Source organism: Lytechinus pictus, chromosome 5, assembly GCF_037042905.1.
Source record: "Lytechinus pictus isolate F3 Inbred chromosome 5, Lp3.0, whole genome shotgun sequence".
NCBI lineage: Eukaryota > Metazoa > Echinodermata > Echinoidea > Temnopleuroida > Toxopneustidae > Lytechinus > Lytechinus pictus.
The window spans coordinates 53,894,514-53,911,512 of record NC_087249.1 but is presented as its reverse complement, the minus strand read 5'-3'; the positions used below and the strand labels follow the sequence as shown (position 1 = coordinate 53,911,512).

At 35.2% G+C, this 16,999-nt stretch overlaps 1 protein-coding gene across 3 annotated transcripts in view; it reads right to left on the bottom strand.

The window, feature by feature from the left end:
• The window catches only part of LOC129261085 (exocyst complex component 1-like), a 37,854-nt gene extending 24,665 nt beyond the window's left edge, over positions 1 to 13,189 (bottom strand). For all 3 annotated transcript variants that reach the window (XM_064099250.1, XM_064099251.1, XM_064099253.1), the window contains exons 1-7: positions 13,137 to 13,189; positions 5,195 to 5,367; positions 4,318 to 4,445; positions 3,616 to 3,711; positions 2,843 to 2,912; positions 1,702 to 1,889; positions 1,127 to 1,252 (exon numbers count right to left, since the gene is read on the bottom strand). In XM_064099250.1, the coding sequence (XP_063955320.1) occupies positions 1,127 to 1,252; positions 1,702 to 1,889; positions 2,843 to 2,912; positions 3,616 to 3,711; positions 4,318 to 4,445; positions 5,195 to 5,318 (732 nt within the window). In that variant the 5' untranslated portion in view covers positions 5,319 to 5,367; positions 13,137 to 13,189. The remainder of the gene's footprint in view (positions 1 to 1,126; positions 1,253 to 1,701; positions 1,890 to 2,842; positions 2,913 to 3,615; positions 3,712 to 4,317; positions 4,446 to 5,194; positions 5,368 to 13,136) is intronic.
• Positions 13,190 to 16,999: the final 3,810 nt, after the last annotated feature.

Below are 16,999 nucleotides of genomic sequence, written 5' to 3'. Positions count from 1 at the left end.
AAACTTGAAGACTGTACGTGTTGAAGCGCCATCTACCGGTATTAATTGCTTTTGCAGCAATGGAGAACGTCGCCAATTAAGTCAAGGAAGCAATGATTTTAGGCCTTATCTGCAGTTGATAAGATTTATATTTTCTTCATGCATTTATGAAAATATAATTTTACATTGAATTTGAGTGATTTTTTAATTTGAAGTAAAATATTGATTTCATATGAACAACATCGACTCGAATTGGATATAGAAATAATTGAGAACAATTATATGGGCGGGCCCTTTTCAGGGCCACCAATTCTCCAAGAAAGAATAATCTTAATACCCCATATGAAATAAATATTCAATGTTCCCTTAATATGATATACGATATCATTACAAAATAATAATATACGATATCATTAACAAAACTTTATCAAGAAGACAAAAAAACAATTAAAAAAAAAATTGTATTTCATCCACATCCACATCACATCATTTTTCTCATTTTTTTTTAAAACTTAAAATCAATGCAAGATGAAATGTCCGATCGTCCCTTCCCATCCCCCCCTGGCTGCGGCGACTCACGAGCAACGCTCATGCGCTCCCTCCATGTATGCTCAGAAAAAAAAAGTTAAAAGCAGACGTGACTGCTCGTCTCGCTCGGCCAACAGTCCGTTCTCAAATTATTTGGTCATGTGATGGTGTTAAGTTGCTTAAGTAAACACAATCCCAATTCGTCGTCAACAGGTAATAAGTCTGTTTTATGAGTATTTATGCAAAATTCATACGTCAGGACGAATCACTTTGGACGTACCAGAGGCAGAGCTCGGGGCAGCCGGCAGCTGCCCGTAGACTCAGCACCACGTACCGGTACGGTACAGGCATTATCGCTGTGTATTGCATGAGCGAGATAATTGCGTCAAAATTGTCGAAGTGAAAACACTTTGCATCGAACAAATAATATCTTTTCGTATATTTTATTGCTTCAGTATCACTGAGAATGCATGAAGATATTCCTTCAAATATATAGAATATTACACAGATTTCACTATTTCTGGTTTCCTCAATTTTTTTTTTTTTTTCCAAGAGTCAAAAATTGGGGGTGCGGTTTATACACGGACGCGGTTTATATACCGGAAAATATGGTACTTACCTCTAACATCTTGTCATATTCATCAAGACTAGACTCCACCTTATTGACCTCTCTTAGACTATCATCAAGAAGGAACATCAGTCTAGCAACCTCCTGCTGAGACTCTATGATAGAATGGATGTTGGCCTGATGGAGGAACAAAGAGGTCAAAGGTCACTTTAAATTGCCAATGAAATCAAAGGGAAAGTTGATTTGAACTAAAATACATAATCAACAATTTACCCATAAACATTAAGGAGGTTCCATTGAGTTTCATGGAAAATTGTTTATGATATTCAGTAATAATTTGTATTAAGCTTTGTCAAAGAGTTAAAATATACTGCATGTAAACTTGTTTGGAGGTGTAATGGAAGAATGCATTAACAAGCATTAAATCAAAAGAATATGAATGATGACATGTAACAATGACAAATGTGTTTCTGTTGGTTTAAATAGCATATTGTGAACATGAAAATGGCAACAAAACCTAAATAAAAACATACAAGCTTTCTGTAACTTCTTATTTTTGTCATCATTAATTTGTTATCAATGAAATCATCATCACTGTTATGTTTAGACTTTCTTCTTATACCTACCCCATCAAGAACAGACAAGTCATTGGCCAAGCGTTCAATGAAAGCCTCCGCATTGCCGATAGCAAATTCACATTCAGCCATCATCCTCTCTAAATCTGTTTCTTCTCTTCCTGATAATGCTTGGTAATCTTCATTGCTAAGTTCATCCTCTGATTGAGCTACCTTTGCTTGCTCCAATGATAAATATTCTGACAAGAAAACAAAAATAAATCATAGCTTTAATGAAGGTTTGCCAGACACCATGTACATGTACGAGAAAGACCATTGAGCAAATAATGTGCGAGCACAGCACAATCAGCTTGCACCACACAAAGATTGTGCCTACAGGAATATTCTTTTAATGACATAATGGTTAGCTCATCAGACATGAATTTCATATTGTACATAATTATCTCGATATCTGAATGATTGCTTAGTCTTTTAAAGCTCGAGCGATTCCTGTTTGAACTCAGTTTGTAATCATTAACAATGGTAGCTGATAATGATTTCTATCTTGACTCTCAGGAGAAAGTAACTATTAATTGCCAGGGACACAAAATTCAAATGTTGGGCTTACAGGAAAAGTGGCAATTAATGTAAACAAATAATCAATTTGCAACCATTAGATAAAGATCACATATTGGAACTTAAATGCCAGGGACACAAAATTAAAATGTTGGGCTTCCTAGAAAAGTGGCAACTAATGTAAACAAATAATCAATTTGCAACCATTAGATAAAGATCACATATTGGAACTTAAATGCCAGGGACACAAAATTAAAATGTTGGGCTTCCTAGAAAAGTGGCAATTAATGTAAACAAATAATCAATTTGCAACCATTAGATAAAGATCACATATTGGAACTTAAATGCCAGGGACACAAAATTAAAATGTTGAGCTTCCTAGAAAAGTGTCAATTAATGTAAACAAATAATCAATTTGCAACCATTAGATAAAGATCACATATTGGAACTTAAATGCCAGGGACACAAAATTAAAATGTTGGGCTTCCTAGAAAAGTGGCAACTAATGTAAACAAATAATCAATTTGCAACCATTAGATAAAGATCACATATTGGAACTAAAATATCTACATCTATTTGAGTTATCAAACAGATTATGTGAAATGTAGAATGAAGTAAAGTGAAAAAAAAAACATACCTTCCAAGAGGGCTGGCTTGACATTAATAAAATCTGGTTTCTTCAGCTGCTTTAAGTATCTCTGGCTCAACTGCAAAACATCATCAACAACAAAACTTGTATCAATGATTTATCAAAAATTAGTACAATACAAAAACAATATAAAAACGAACTATCATTGTAGAGCTTCGAGTCCCCTCTTTCATCTAGTGTATTTTAAGATGGTCCCCCATTCATGCTTGAGTGAGTAAAACAATTTGAAGAAATTATATGAAACTTCCTTTGGCAGAGGGTAACAGACTTTTAAAAAGAAAATCATGCCTAAAAATGTTCAATATCTGCAATTTGATACCTCACACAAAGAACATGATCAAGAAATAACAAGGTTCTGTTTCAATAAAAAAATGCTTGTATTTCTATAATTCTCAGGTTCCCTATCGTAGCTCTAGCACAATTAATTAAAGACTCTATGCATAGCATGTCAAAACGGAGTGTAGAGTTAGTCTGACCACTAACCTGTAAAACATCTTCATTTCATAAATTCATTTTAATACATTTCATATCTAAAAAAATTTTTTTTGAGACATGGGACTATTCTTTTTAAGTCAGAAAATGTCCGCCAAGTGACTTTCTGACGTCCTTTCTTCAAATTGTTGAAAGAGGAGACTCTATGCTTTACAATGATTGTTAGTGCTATCCATTTCAAGTGGTGATGACTTTTGAAACCGCTCAATGACTGTTTTATGACTTGGAATTCAATCAACTACAATAGGGTAAAGATAGAATACACAAACCTTCCAAAGTGATGAAATAAAAGCATTCTTCTCAGCTACATTGCTTGCTATCCATCTATAAACCTTCTCAAAATGGAGGTCAAAATCAGGAACATCCTATGATATATCAAAAGAAACACAAATTTCAATTATCAAAATTATGAAAATATCCAAAGGGAAATGCACAAAAAATTAACGATAGCATCAATTTTTTAAATGACAATATTGAAAACACTTTCAATTTCCTTTCACAGATTTTAATCTTAATAAATATGTCTTCAATTTATAAATCCTATTACCTCAATCCAAATCATCAGGGTCCGAAGGGAAAGGGTAAAAAAAAAAAGATCATCCAAAAATTTTCAACCATTGCTGTTCTTCTCACCATCTGTTTTGCATGTTAATCTCAGCTGAATAAAGTGATTTAAGAACATTGATAATTTTTAATGGGGATTATGTACTGAAATTGAATACCCAACATTATTTCCTACATATCTTGTCCTTAATTTATATAGATCTTACTAATAGATTTTACACACCAGGCGCACCACAAGACAAACGGATAAGGTTGGGAGAATTTAGTATGTTCATTTGATAGCCCATGAAAGCAAGGATAGCTTTGATACTATCTATTTCTTATTAAGTAGCTGAGAGCTACATGTTGGACAATTTCTTCTTATGAGCATCTTATCAATTCTTTAATGAAAATGGCAAGTTACTCACAGTTTTTGGATCTTTGCCATCGCATATCTTCAGCTCAGCTAGTGGCCAACTCTGTCTCTTCTTGAAAGCATCTTTATCTGTCTTCTTCACCTTATGAAGGAACACCTGTGCCGGTTGATCTGTAGTCACTATAAAAGTAAATAGAACAAGTTTACATGTTAAATGATCTATAAAAAAAATAATCCAAATACTGGAGATCCAAAATAAAACCATTTAAGCTACGAAGTAATAACACAAACTCACTACTGCTAGCAGGTGGTTTTTTTAAGTTCATTTTTAACATTCACAAAACGTTAGAATGATCAGTGGATAGCAACATACCGGTACATGTATAGAACAACTAATGTATTTTCACAATCCATTCCATCCTCACGTTGTACAAAATCAAGTACATTTAAGAAATTCTTAGTGTTTTCCAGAATTTGAGCCATATAAGTGTATGTGTGTATTTGAGTTTTGCCAGATGTGTTTCAATCAGATATGATTATTTACGTCTGGGACCGACCTGTAACGTCACCATCCGAAAGACGTGACCAGGGCTCGAACCTCTGCATCAATTTGTAACTTCCCCACATAGCTTGGATTAAAGGCACACGCCACAACGCCTAGTTGTATAAGGTCCATATAAGGGCTATATTTATGGCATGTATAGAAATTGTGCTCTTACAGTGGTCAGACTAACAAGAGCTACTTGAATTATTCAAAAATCAAAATGAAACAAATGTCAGAGATTCTGGGGATAGAACATGATTTATCTGAACTGTAAAAACACCCCTTTAAACGCGTTTTTTTGTCATGCGTGTGTACAGCAAAATATTTGACTGGCCCCCCCCCCCTCCCCCCGGATTTATCTCAATGGTGCTGTGTTTACACAAACCTGTGGCACAAAGGAAGCTAACTTTCTTCTTCTTGCCAGCTTTAGAGACATGAACAACCCCGATGAGACGTTCATCATTTGGTAAGAACACATCACGCTGTAGAGTGTGACGAATGGCAGTCATATTGACAAACTCCTTCTGTACTCAAGCACCTTGGACTTTAATTTTCAATCTGCAAATCCAAACAGCAAATATATCAATCATGTATTGTTTTTTATATCAAAGTATTTACTATACTCTTATTATTTACCATCAACATTCAAACAATTGTCTAATTAACTCAGATATAATCATATTACAGTATATCAGATGGTGTACATGATTTGCTTCAAAAGATGTGAAAGGATCATCAAAAATTCTCTTTTGAAGCTCATACAGACATTTTATTATCTTAGTCTTATCTTAAAACTAAAAGAATCTAATTAATATTGTACCTTATCTCATTTCTTAGATGTACAAACTTGAAGAATTGAAGAAATTCAAATAATTAGTATATTCCATTTATCCATGCATTTTTAATAACAAAATGAAATTTAAACAATCATTTATGTTTTTCAAGTAGCTCTAGCATCTATAGCCCATACCATTTTCATACTGAACGATAAGTAACAATAGGGGTACCAGTCTGAAAATGTAAATCGGTCTTTGTTTTTTTTTTACAAGGATTTCCCCCACACCAAATCAACAGGATAGTAATCAAAATGCGATAGAGCTGCCCGAGCTGAAAATTCTGATACAAGGACTTGAAAATAAAACATTCTGAGCACTTTTTATAACCATGATGAGGAGACCTATATATATATATATATATATATATATATATATATATATATATATATATATACCGTATATGTATATGAAATAAGCTAACACGAAAACAAGACGTTTTGGGGTCTGTTAAATAAGAATTCATGAGTGGGATAGGTAACTATCTATTCTATTCTTGTTCGTTTTCTATTATTATTTGTGTGTTGTGTTTATTTTTCTTGAAGCACCAAAAGGTGGACACGTCCGCTAAGATATATTAACGAAGTCACCATTATTATCACAAGCTAACGGATCAAAATGCGAGCGTGAAACGTGAGCTTCTTTTTTTCTTAATTCAGTCTTAACGATACTTTTTCATCATATTTTAAAGGTGAATCTCATGATTCAAAATGATAAATGCTTGTCGCACGGGCAGAAATAGCGGGACCAATAGTTATTTTCAATATTCCGAACTGCATTCTGGACGTTGTATAAGCGCCTTTGTATAACAATTAAAAGGGTAGGCCTATTTACCTTACAAATTATGCGAGCGCTGAACTTTTGGACATTTAAACCTCAACAAATGGACATTTTTAAAATATGAACAACATCATAAATGTCACTTACAAAAATGATGCCAGCGCGAAGCTCGCGCTTAGAGTTTTTGATATTGATGACAGGACTGTATCTAAATGAAAAATAATGCGAGGGCATTTGCGCTTAAGATTTAAATTTGGGATTTGAAAAGTCCGACAGATTACCCATAATGGTTAGTTTCGGTCATTATCGCTCATTTGGTTTACGTAGCAGACGATGCTAGCCTGCTAGTATATGGTATACTTACGCAGACCCTATTGCAAATCAAAATCAATTCCGGACTCGATATTTGCTCCCTCAAACTGTAGCTATATTATAAATATCAGTAGGCAAAGTTTTATAGTAGAAGAACATTTTACTTTCAAAATTAAATGCTTTAATTAAGTTTACTTGGACTGTATTAATCGTTTAAAATGAAAAGGGTCTAGGCAGGGTTGTAATAAAAAACGTTTTTTATAAAAAAAAACAAATGAAACGTTTTTTATTGTTTTAAAACGTTTTAAATCGTTTTAAAACGTTTATTTTCCAACGAACGATGAAATTTTCTGTAAATAAATTAAACTATACACTTAATACAGTACAATTTAAGCTGTTGATGTTTTAAATTCATTTTTAGAGTAAGTAAAAGATAACTACATTTTTTGTTACTGAATTTCCAATAGAAAAGTTCATATTTTCCCCCAAATTACTAAATCATTGAAATTGAATGCAAACAAGTAAGTTGACATTTTATAAGTTTATTCCTCATACATTTACATACATGTACATGTACATACTTTTGGGTCTCGTCAATCTAGGGGGTGAGAAGAATTCGCACAATGTAAGAAAATAACATAATCTATAGACTATGTGCTTTCAAAGCTTAAAGGGATGGTCCGGGCTGAAAATATTTATAGCTTAATAAATAGAGTAGAATTCACTGAGCAAAATGCCGAAAAATTTCATCAAAATCGAATAACAAAAACAAAGTTATTGAATTTCAAAGTTTAGCAATATTTTGTGAAAACAGTCGTCATGAATATTCATTAGGTGGGGAGATGATGTCACATCCCCACTTGTTCTTTTGTATTTTATTATATCAAATTAGGTTTATTCAAATTTTTTCCTCCAAGAACTAGAAAAATTTGATTGACAACTGATTTAGTGCATTAGATATTCATTGCTGCAACTTATTTCATTATAAGGGAGACATATTATTCACACAAGTATGAAATAATGAAAAAAATATGACTTTATGTAATAACATAAGAAAAAGGAAAGTGGGGATGTGACATCATCAGCCCACCTAATGAATATTCATGACGACTGTTTTCACAAAATGTTGCTAAACTTTAAAATTCAATAACTTTCTTATTTGTTATCCGAATTTGATGAAATTTTTCGGCATTTTGCTCAGTGAATTCTACTCTATGTATTAAGATATAAATATTTTCAGCCCGGACCATCCTTTTAATTTGATTTTAATCAATTTTACCAATTTTAGTGCATGAAATACAAGTTTGGGTTTAAATTGATAAATAAACCCCCTGAACTGCTTATTTTTTTAATTGAGGAATTAAAGAATTTAATTTTGAGGAATTAAACAATTTAAATATTTGTACAGTTTTTTGGTTAGTTTTGGTTTTTTTCAATCGTTTTTTAATGGAAATTATTGGCAATATTTTTCCAATCGTACAAATATTGATACAGATACGAATGTCGGCGAAAAATTCGCATTGGCTTTATACATGAAATCACGTTATTGAGCAATTCGGGGTCTGACATGCACTTGTGTAATATCATAATCGCATACCCATGCATGCATCCCAAAAATAGTCTTGAACAATATGGCATGGCCCTGTCGTGCTTATGGATTTATCATAGAAATTTTAGGGGGCCATTACGGTCCCCTTGGACTGTTAGGGTTAAAGGTCAAGTCCACCCCAGAAAAATGTTGATTTCAATCTGTAGAGAAAATTCAAACAAGCATACATGTAATGCTGAAAGTTTCGTCGAAATCAGATATAAAATAAGTTACATGTATGACATTGTAAAGTTTCGCTTTTATTCACAAAACAGTAATAACATCTCAGTGATATGCAAATGAGAGAGTTGATGATGTCCCTCAATCACTATTTCTTTTGTTTTTATTGTTTGAACAATACAATTTCAATTTTTTCAGATGACCTACTTGACTGAACCAAAAAATGTTAAAACAATGGTAGTTCCATATGTTCAGGGAAGAATTAAACTTTATTTCACATGACAATGAGAAAATAACGAAATACAAAATAAATAGTGAGTGATGTCATCAGTCCCCTTCATTTGCATACCGACCAAGATGGGCATATAACTGTTTTGCAAAATTAAGCAAAACTTTATTATTTTGTATCTGATTTTGACGAAATTTTCAGCATACATTTTTCTTGGGGTGGACTTTTAAGGTTTGCTTGCTGACTATCTTATACTGAATTTAAGTACTTTTCTTCATATTTACAAAGCGCAAAGTTTCACCTGCTTTTGTGTGTACCTCAAGAATACAATGTCAGTTTTACAGTCTATTTGTAAAATATTATGCTTGTGCAACACTTCCATTTCATTCAAGTTCCATATTTGAGCTTATTTTAAAGCACAACACTCATGTTTGTTATAATGAGAATATTCTTAATATAGATTGATGTGCACAATTGAACAAGAGGATTTCAAGGAACATGACAAAGGGATGGAGAAAGGGGGATAAGGGGGAAAAGAGAAAAAGAGTGGTGTGAGAAAGAGATCTAGTTAGAAGAAAATAATGTGCCACTTAAGAAATAAAAGTATAAAAAAATATTCATCTAAAATCACATCCATGACCATGCATATTTATAACACACAAGTCTATGAGGTGTTTTAAAACACGTTTTTTTTGTAAAAAAAACGGGTGTTTTAAAACGCGTTTTAAAACATGTTTTAAAACACACCGTTTAAAACGTGCCAACCCTGGGTCTAGGAATGCAAACTATCATACGTTAGTCACGTGACGTTGTACACAGAAATATGCCATGTTCTGCCTGCTCGATCTCAAAGTTTTGGGGAAAAATGAGATGTAACCATTATACCAGTCATAAAGTATTATACATCAAACTGTAGGTAATCTATTTAGCATTGAGATGACAATCAATCTCGACCTCTTTGACCCTTAGGGATATTCCATTGGGAAAACAAAGGTGCCAGGGTCTCGAAAATATGGGTGCTTTCAGACCGTTTGCCATAGCAAGAGTTGTGAACATGGACACTTTCAAATGAACAGCGAGACGTAAATAGTGAATTAATTGTAATAATATTTACATCAAATTAATGGAATTTGATAAAATTTTCACACTATTATCAATCTGGTGTGAGATTATTAATAATTATAAAGATATTCCCGGATTTCTGCAATATTACGTCCATGAAAACCACTGTTCCCTGTGTTGAAGCTGTGTGTGTGGACTTTCAGACACTCAAATGCACGCGACTAACCATTATGATACTTTTAAAAGAGGAATGACCTCCAGAATTCAAGCGCGAAGCGCCAGTAGATTTATGTTGAAGTTTAGACCTAGAACAGGGACGTTGAACCTTTATAATCATGAAAAAGATGGTATTTTTATCAATAAAACATGGGAGTCTAATTTTGTTTTAGTGTTAATATTCAGATCTTCAAACTTGACATTTTCCTATCCCCTTCATCATCCCCTCTCCTTCTCCCTTTCCCCATTTTCGTTCTCCCTTCTTTTCTTTTCTTCTCTCCCTTCCCTTTTTCGCTTTTCCTTTCCCTTCTTTTCTTTCCTTTCTCCCTCTCCTACTCTTTTCTCGCTCTTTCCATTTTTCTTTCCCTCTCCCTTCCCCTCTTCCTTTCTTTTGTTTTCTTTCTATTTTATGGTCTCCTTTTCCCTCTCTCTCCTTTACCTTCCCCCCTCCCCTGATCTGTCTTTTCTTGTCTCTCCTTCCCTTTCCCGCCCCCTCCATTCCCTTTCTCGCTTTTTCCTTTCTCTTCTTTTCTTTCCTTTCTCCCTCCCCTACTCTTTTCTCGCTCTTTCCATTTTTCTTTCCCTCTCCCTTCCCCTCTTCCTTTCTTTTGTTTTCTTTCTATTTTATGGTCTCCTTTTCCCTCTCTCTCCTCTACCTTTCCCCCTCCCCTGATCTGTCTTTTATTGTCTCTCCTTTCCTTTCCCGCCCCCCCCCCATTCCCTTTCTCGCTTTTTCCTTTCCCTTCTTTTCTTTCCTTTCTCCCTCCCCTACTCTTTTCTCGCTCTTTCCATTTTTCTTTCCCTCTCCCTTCCCCTCTTCCTTTCCTTTGTTTTCTTTCTATTTTATGGTCTCCTTTTCCCTCTCTCTCCTCTACCTTTCCCCCTCCCCTTTTCCTTTCCCTCTCCTTTTTTGTGCAAACATTAACACGAACATCTTGCTTCCTACACACACACACAAACGCCCGCAATCTAACACACGTAATGCGAAACAATCGGGACATTATCATTTTGTTCATATATATATATGTATATTTTCTCAATGAACATTTTCATCTATTTAAAGCTTTGAAAATTATTAAACAATGATTCCATAGGCGAAATCTCAATGATCATTAGGAAGGTACTTTACCCATTTTCATTTTATGTCATTGTGATTATTCCAGACTAAGGCAACATATTTTGGATATAAAAATACGTGAAGGATATGTTCCTCTTCTGTTTTATACTTTAACAGAAAACATTTTGTTCAACCAAATTATGATTTGTATTTCCAAGTTCCATGTAATATTTTCATTGGAAAATCTCTTAAAGGTCAAGTGCACCCCAGAAAAGATTGCAACCTGTTGATTTTTGGTACAATTTCCTATTATGCGCCGACGACTTGAATCGAGAATGTTCGATAGGAAAATTTCGCATTTCGATTGTTGTTTGCGTAATTTCCACCGCAGTATGAGGATGACTAAGGACGGATCGAACGAAGTATCCTGGTTGAGATTTGGAGGTAAGCGACAAAAACACTTTAATAAATAATTTATAATTCCTTTTTCAAATAAACTTAAATCATACGATCAAGATTAACATAGTGGACAAATAGGCGCTAGTGTAGTTTCGCACCTCCCCGTTTAATGGTTTTCAAACATGTACAATCTCACCCTAAATAATTCACAACCTAAATACTTGCATCTGAGCCTCCAAAGTCCAGTAGAAGTTAAATATTTGCCGCTTTGACACTTTTTTTTACAAAGTTTTACACCTATTTCGGAATCACTCGGTCGCTTGAAGCTCAGCGCTGCACATAGGCAGTCGGTACGCGTACAGTACGTACCACCTAGGCCTAGTGAAGTGCAAGAAGAGCGAGTTTTTCTATGGTATCTTCAAAAAGATTTTTTTCCCCTCTTTCAGCTTGCACCAAGTATTACGGTAGTGGTTGTGCAGAGTGGTTGATGTTTGTTGTGTGAAGGTGTGTGTGGGGTGTGCGTGTGTGTTTGCTTGTTTGAATGAAATAAGAAATGTGAAAAACCACTACCGTAATCACTAGCGTACCTACGGGGGGGGGGCAGGGGGGGCACTCTGCCCCCCCCTGACGAGTCACAACCCATGCAAAAACGTATCTTTGCCCCCCCCTGACGGACTTGAAAAAACCTTTTTTGGCCCCCCTGACGAGCTTGAAGACCTCTTTTTTTTTTTTTTTTTTTTTTTTTTTTTTTTTGCTTGTCAATTTTTTTTCTGGTACGAAATCCTTTATTTGTGATCGAAGACCTTTTTTTTTTTTTTTGCTTGTCAAATTTTTTGGGGTACGAAATCCTTTATTTGCGATCGAAGACCTTTTTTTTTTTTTTTTTTTTTTTTTTTGCTTGTCAATTTTTTTGGCGGACGGTTTTGCCCCCCCTGTGGAAAATCCTAGGTACGCCACTGACCGTAATACTTGGTGCAAGCTGAAAGAGGGGAAAAAATCTTTTTGAAGATACCATAGAAAAACTCGCTCTTCTTGCACTAGGTGGTACGTACTGTACGCGTATCGACTGCTTATGTGCAGCGCTGAGCTTGATCAAGCGACCGAGTGATTCCGAAATAGGTGTAAAACTTTGTAAAAAAGTGTCAAAACGGCAAATATTCAACTTCTACTGGACTTTGGAGGCTCAGATGCAAGTATTTTAGGTTGTAAATTATTTAGGGTGAGATTGTACATGTTTGAAAACCATTAATTAAAACGGGGAGGTGCGAAACTACACTAGCGCCGACAAATATTGAAAGGTTTGGCGTAGTTTAGTCCCTCACATTCGTGTGATGAATGAAAACGTCAAAATGCACTATGAAATCACATGTGTTGTGCGAGGTTAGTATACTAACCTCGCATGTTGTGTGAGTGGAAGCCGCCTGGCTACAGGGCCCCAGGCCCAGCCAGCCGAGCCCGTAACTTCACCGGCCCTGGCCGGCCCGCGTTATACCTCTCTTCGCTGTTATTAACACGGGCTAAATTAAGTTCGTATTCAACAGTATCTAGCGCGCAAATTTGTTCCACGAAATCCTCATATTACCTGCAAGCACATAAATAATTATAATTCCATGTGGCACCTATAATCATCTTATATTTATCAAAGAAATACTGATTAATTTCAGTGTTTACCTGGCTTACTTGGATGCAGGAAGTTCGAAGGAAACCGTACACTGACTTCCGCTGCGCTGCGCGCGCGCGCTGGGTCGATAGCCGAGCGCGCGTACACGTTGGATCGATACGGGTGATGTGATGGAGGGGATGATAATGATGATGATGCCCGGTGCCCGGTGATGATGATGATGATGATGGTGATGGTAATGATGATGATGATGATGATGATGATGATGGTGATGACGATGATGATGATGATGACGATGATGATGATGATGAAGATGATGATGATGGTGATGATGATGATGACGATGATGATGATGATGATGATGATGATGATGATGATGATGATGATGATGATGATGATGATGATGATGATGATGATGATGATGATGATGATGCATGATGATTATGATTATGATGATGGGGATGATGAACCAGGATAATAATGTCAATCCCGGTCATGATTTCTGAAGAGGTACCGATATATGGATAATGCTGGTTATGATATAATGATGAATACGGGGGTGACGATGTTGAGGGTGATGGATATGGTGTGGTGACGGTGGTGGCCAGTGCTGCTGATTCCTAGCACTGCTGTTGCATGCTGCCTCTGATGATGATAATGACACTGTTTTTCATAACATTGAAAGTAATATCTAGAGCAGGATGTTAAACTTTGGTATAAAATGTTTTATTTAAATGTTAGTAGTTTTGAGTTTCAATATATTCAGTAGTTTCAATATATTGTCTACTCTATCCACTAGCGTACCTACGGAGGGGGCAGGGGAGCAGTCTGCCCCCCCCCCTGACGATCCACAACCCATGCAAAGGACGTATCCCTGCCCCCCCTGACGAGCTTGAAAGACCTTTTTTGCCCCCCTGACGAGCTTGAAGACCTTTATTGCCCCCCCCCCCCCTCGCTGACGAGCTTGAAGACCTTTTTTTTTTTTTTTTTGCTTGTCAATTTTTTTTCTGGTAGGAAATCCTTTAATTGTGATTGAAGACCTTTTTTTTTTTTTTTTTGCTTGTCAAATTTTTTGGCGGACGGTTTTGCCTCCCCTGTGGAAAATCCTAGGTACGCCACTGCCTCTATCATTATCATAATCATAGTGTTGTTTCTATATAGGCTATCTTTGATTTTTAATATCATTCATGAACAATTAAGCGCAAGCTTATGTTTTTCATACAGGCCCTACTGACCAAATAAATGAACATTTTAGGTGACTGTTATATTTTGTGAAAACATGGGTGGATTGATGAGTTCCCTTTTCTTATTATGTTATTACATGAAATCATAATTATTTTATCAGTTTTTCATGCATGTGTGAATGATTATAATAAAATAAGTAAACTAGCAGCAATAATGTCTCAGGCCTGGAATATCTCATGCATTAAAGCAGTTGTCAAACCATTATTTTAGTTCTTGGAGGAAAAAATAACAAAGACAAAAGGCAAGTGGGATGTGATTAATTTACTCATTGAATATTCATGAAGTCAAGCATAAATTACTGTTTCACTGAAATAATGCAATTTTTTAAAGTGTCATAACTTTGTTATTCCTTCTCCGATTTAAATCAAATTTTCAATGTTCAAATTGTATTAATTTAGCCTGGAGTAACCCTTTACAAGCACTGTTTGTATCATGAACAGCACACGTATCCGAAATGCGAGCATTCAGTTTATATGACATATACAAAGATAAATTTTAAGGATTTTTTTTAGAAATTCATGAAGAGGAAAGTTTTCTGACCAATGAAAATGCGAGCGAGCAGCTCAAGCTGACTTTTTTCTCTTCAAATCTAAAAATTTGATAAATAATTGACTGTTTTAGGACTTCTACAGCGCGTCCCCAAAAATGTCCCTCTGACATAGGGCTGAATTAATTCTAAAATGTGGTAGTATTCTCAAAAAAATGTTCATGAGTAGAGCTCACTTCATGATCTAACTTCTATGAAAATTTCATTGGTTGCGCTTCAGCGGTTTTGAATACTGTTATACGTAACAGTGGTGCATTTTAGCCCATTCCAAGTTTGCAGCATTGATGCATTTCTGTATTGTCTATGGCATATTAACCCATCACATTCTTACATCCAGGATCTGAGCAGGGACATTTCCCTAATCATATCCAGGCTCATTAAATCATAAACTTTGGTATGTTCAGAAGAAAAGAAACATAAAAAAAAATTAAGCTTGTTTGATGATTGATAAGGGGAATCAGTGCACCAACTTGGAAAGAAAATGTGAATGATGGATGAGTAATATAAGCTGAAAAATAAATGGGAATCCACAAGTTAATCACCCTTTGCGAAAAGGAACTATACCAGAGAACAATTTGACTTTTTTTTCTTTTAAAAAGTTACATCGAATTAAATTGACCACAGTAGCTTATTAAAGGGATGGTCCGGGCTGAAAGTATGAATAACTTAATAAATAGAGTAGAATTCATTGAGCAAAATGCCGAAAATTTCATCAAAATCGGATAACAAATAACAAAGTTATTGAATTTTAAAGTTTAGCAATATTTTGTGAAAACAGTCGTCATGAATATTCATTAGGTGGGCTGATGATGTCACATCTCCACTTGTTCTTTTGTATTTTATTATATGAAATTAGGTTTATTCAAATTTTTTCCTCCAAGAACTAGAAAAATTGGATTGACAACTGATTTAGTGCATTATATATTTATTGCTGCAACTTATTTCATTATAAGGGAGACATATCATTCACACAAGTATGAAATAATGAAAAAATTATGATTTTATGTAATAACATAAGAAAACGGAAAGTGGAGATGTGACATCATCAGCCCACCTAATGAATATTCATGACGACTGTTTTCACAAAATATTGCTAAACTTTAAACTTCAATAACTTTATTATTTGTTATCCGTTTTCGATGAAATTTTCGGCATTTTGCTCAGTGAATTCTACTCTATGTATTAAGATATAAATATTTTCAGCCCGGACCATCCCTTTAAGTAAAAATAAGTAATAAAAACAAAAATGCAGTATTATAGGCATGAAACAGACATGACCCGTTGTATTAATCATTGTGCATCTCTTAATTGTTATCAAACGTGAAATGAACTGTCAAATATTGTTTTTGCCCTTCTGAACATGCTCAAGGTTGTGATTTGATGAGCCTGATTAGATGATGGACATTTCCCTGGTCAGATCAGGGAATTCCTTGGTCAGAATGGTCGAAGGGGGCTGATATGATATGTGCAGAACACACAGCAGTGCTGCAGGCATGCAAACTTGCAATGGACTAAAATGCACCACTGTTACATCATAGAGCTCTATGGTTACATAATAGACTGTGTATTCAAAATTACTGAAGCGAGACCAATGAAATTTTTATAGAAGTTAGAACATGATATGGGCTTCCTAGTTTCATACATTTCACTGAGAATAATTTTTATTTTTTGAAGTAATTTAGCCGCATATCAGAGGGACATTTTTTTGGGACGCGCTGTAAGGTGTGTAACTAAATGAGAGCCCGCAGCGCGAGCGAATTTTAATTCAGATCTGAACAGGGGCGGCGGAACCAGGGGGCAGGGGACAAGTGCCCCCAAAAAATTCTCCGTAGAAAAAAATCCCTTTTTTCAAACTAATGGAAAATGCCCTTTTTCAAAATGAAATGTGCCCTTTTAAAAATGAAATACCCTTTTTGAAGCAAAACAGCAAAGAGTTATGGTGGTAATTCAACAAATACCCCAACATGGCCAAAGTCCATTGACCTTTGACCTTGGTCATGTGACCTGAAACTCGCACAAGATGTTCAGTGATTCACTGAATATCTTGTGCGAGTTTCAGGTCACATGACCAATTAAGGTCAAAGGTCAATGGACTTTGGCCATGTTGGGGGTATTTCTTGA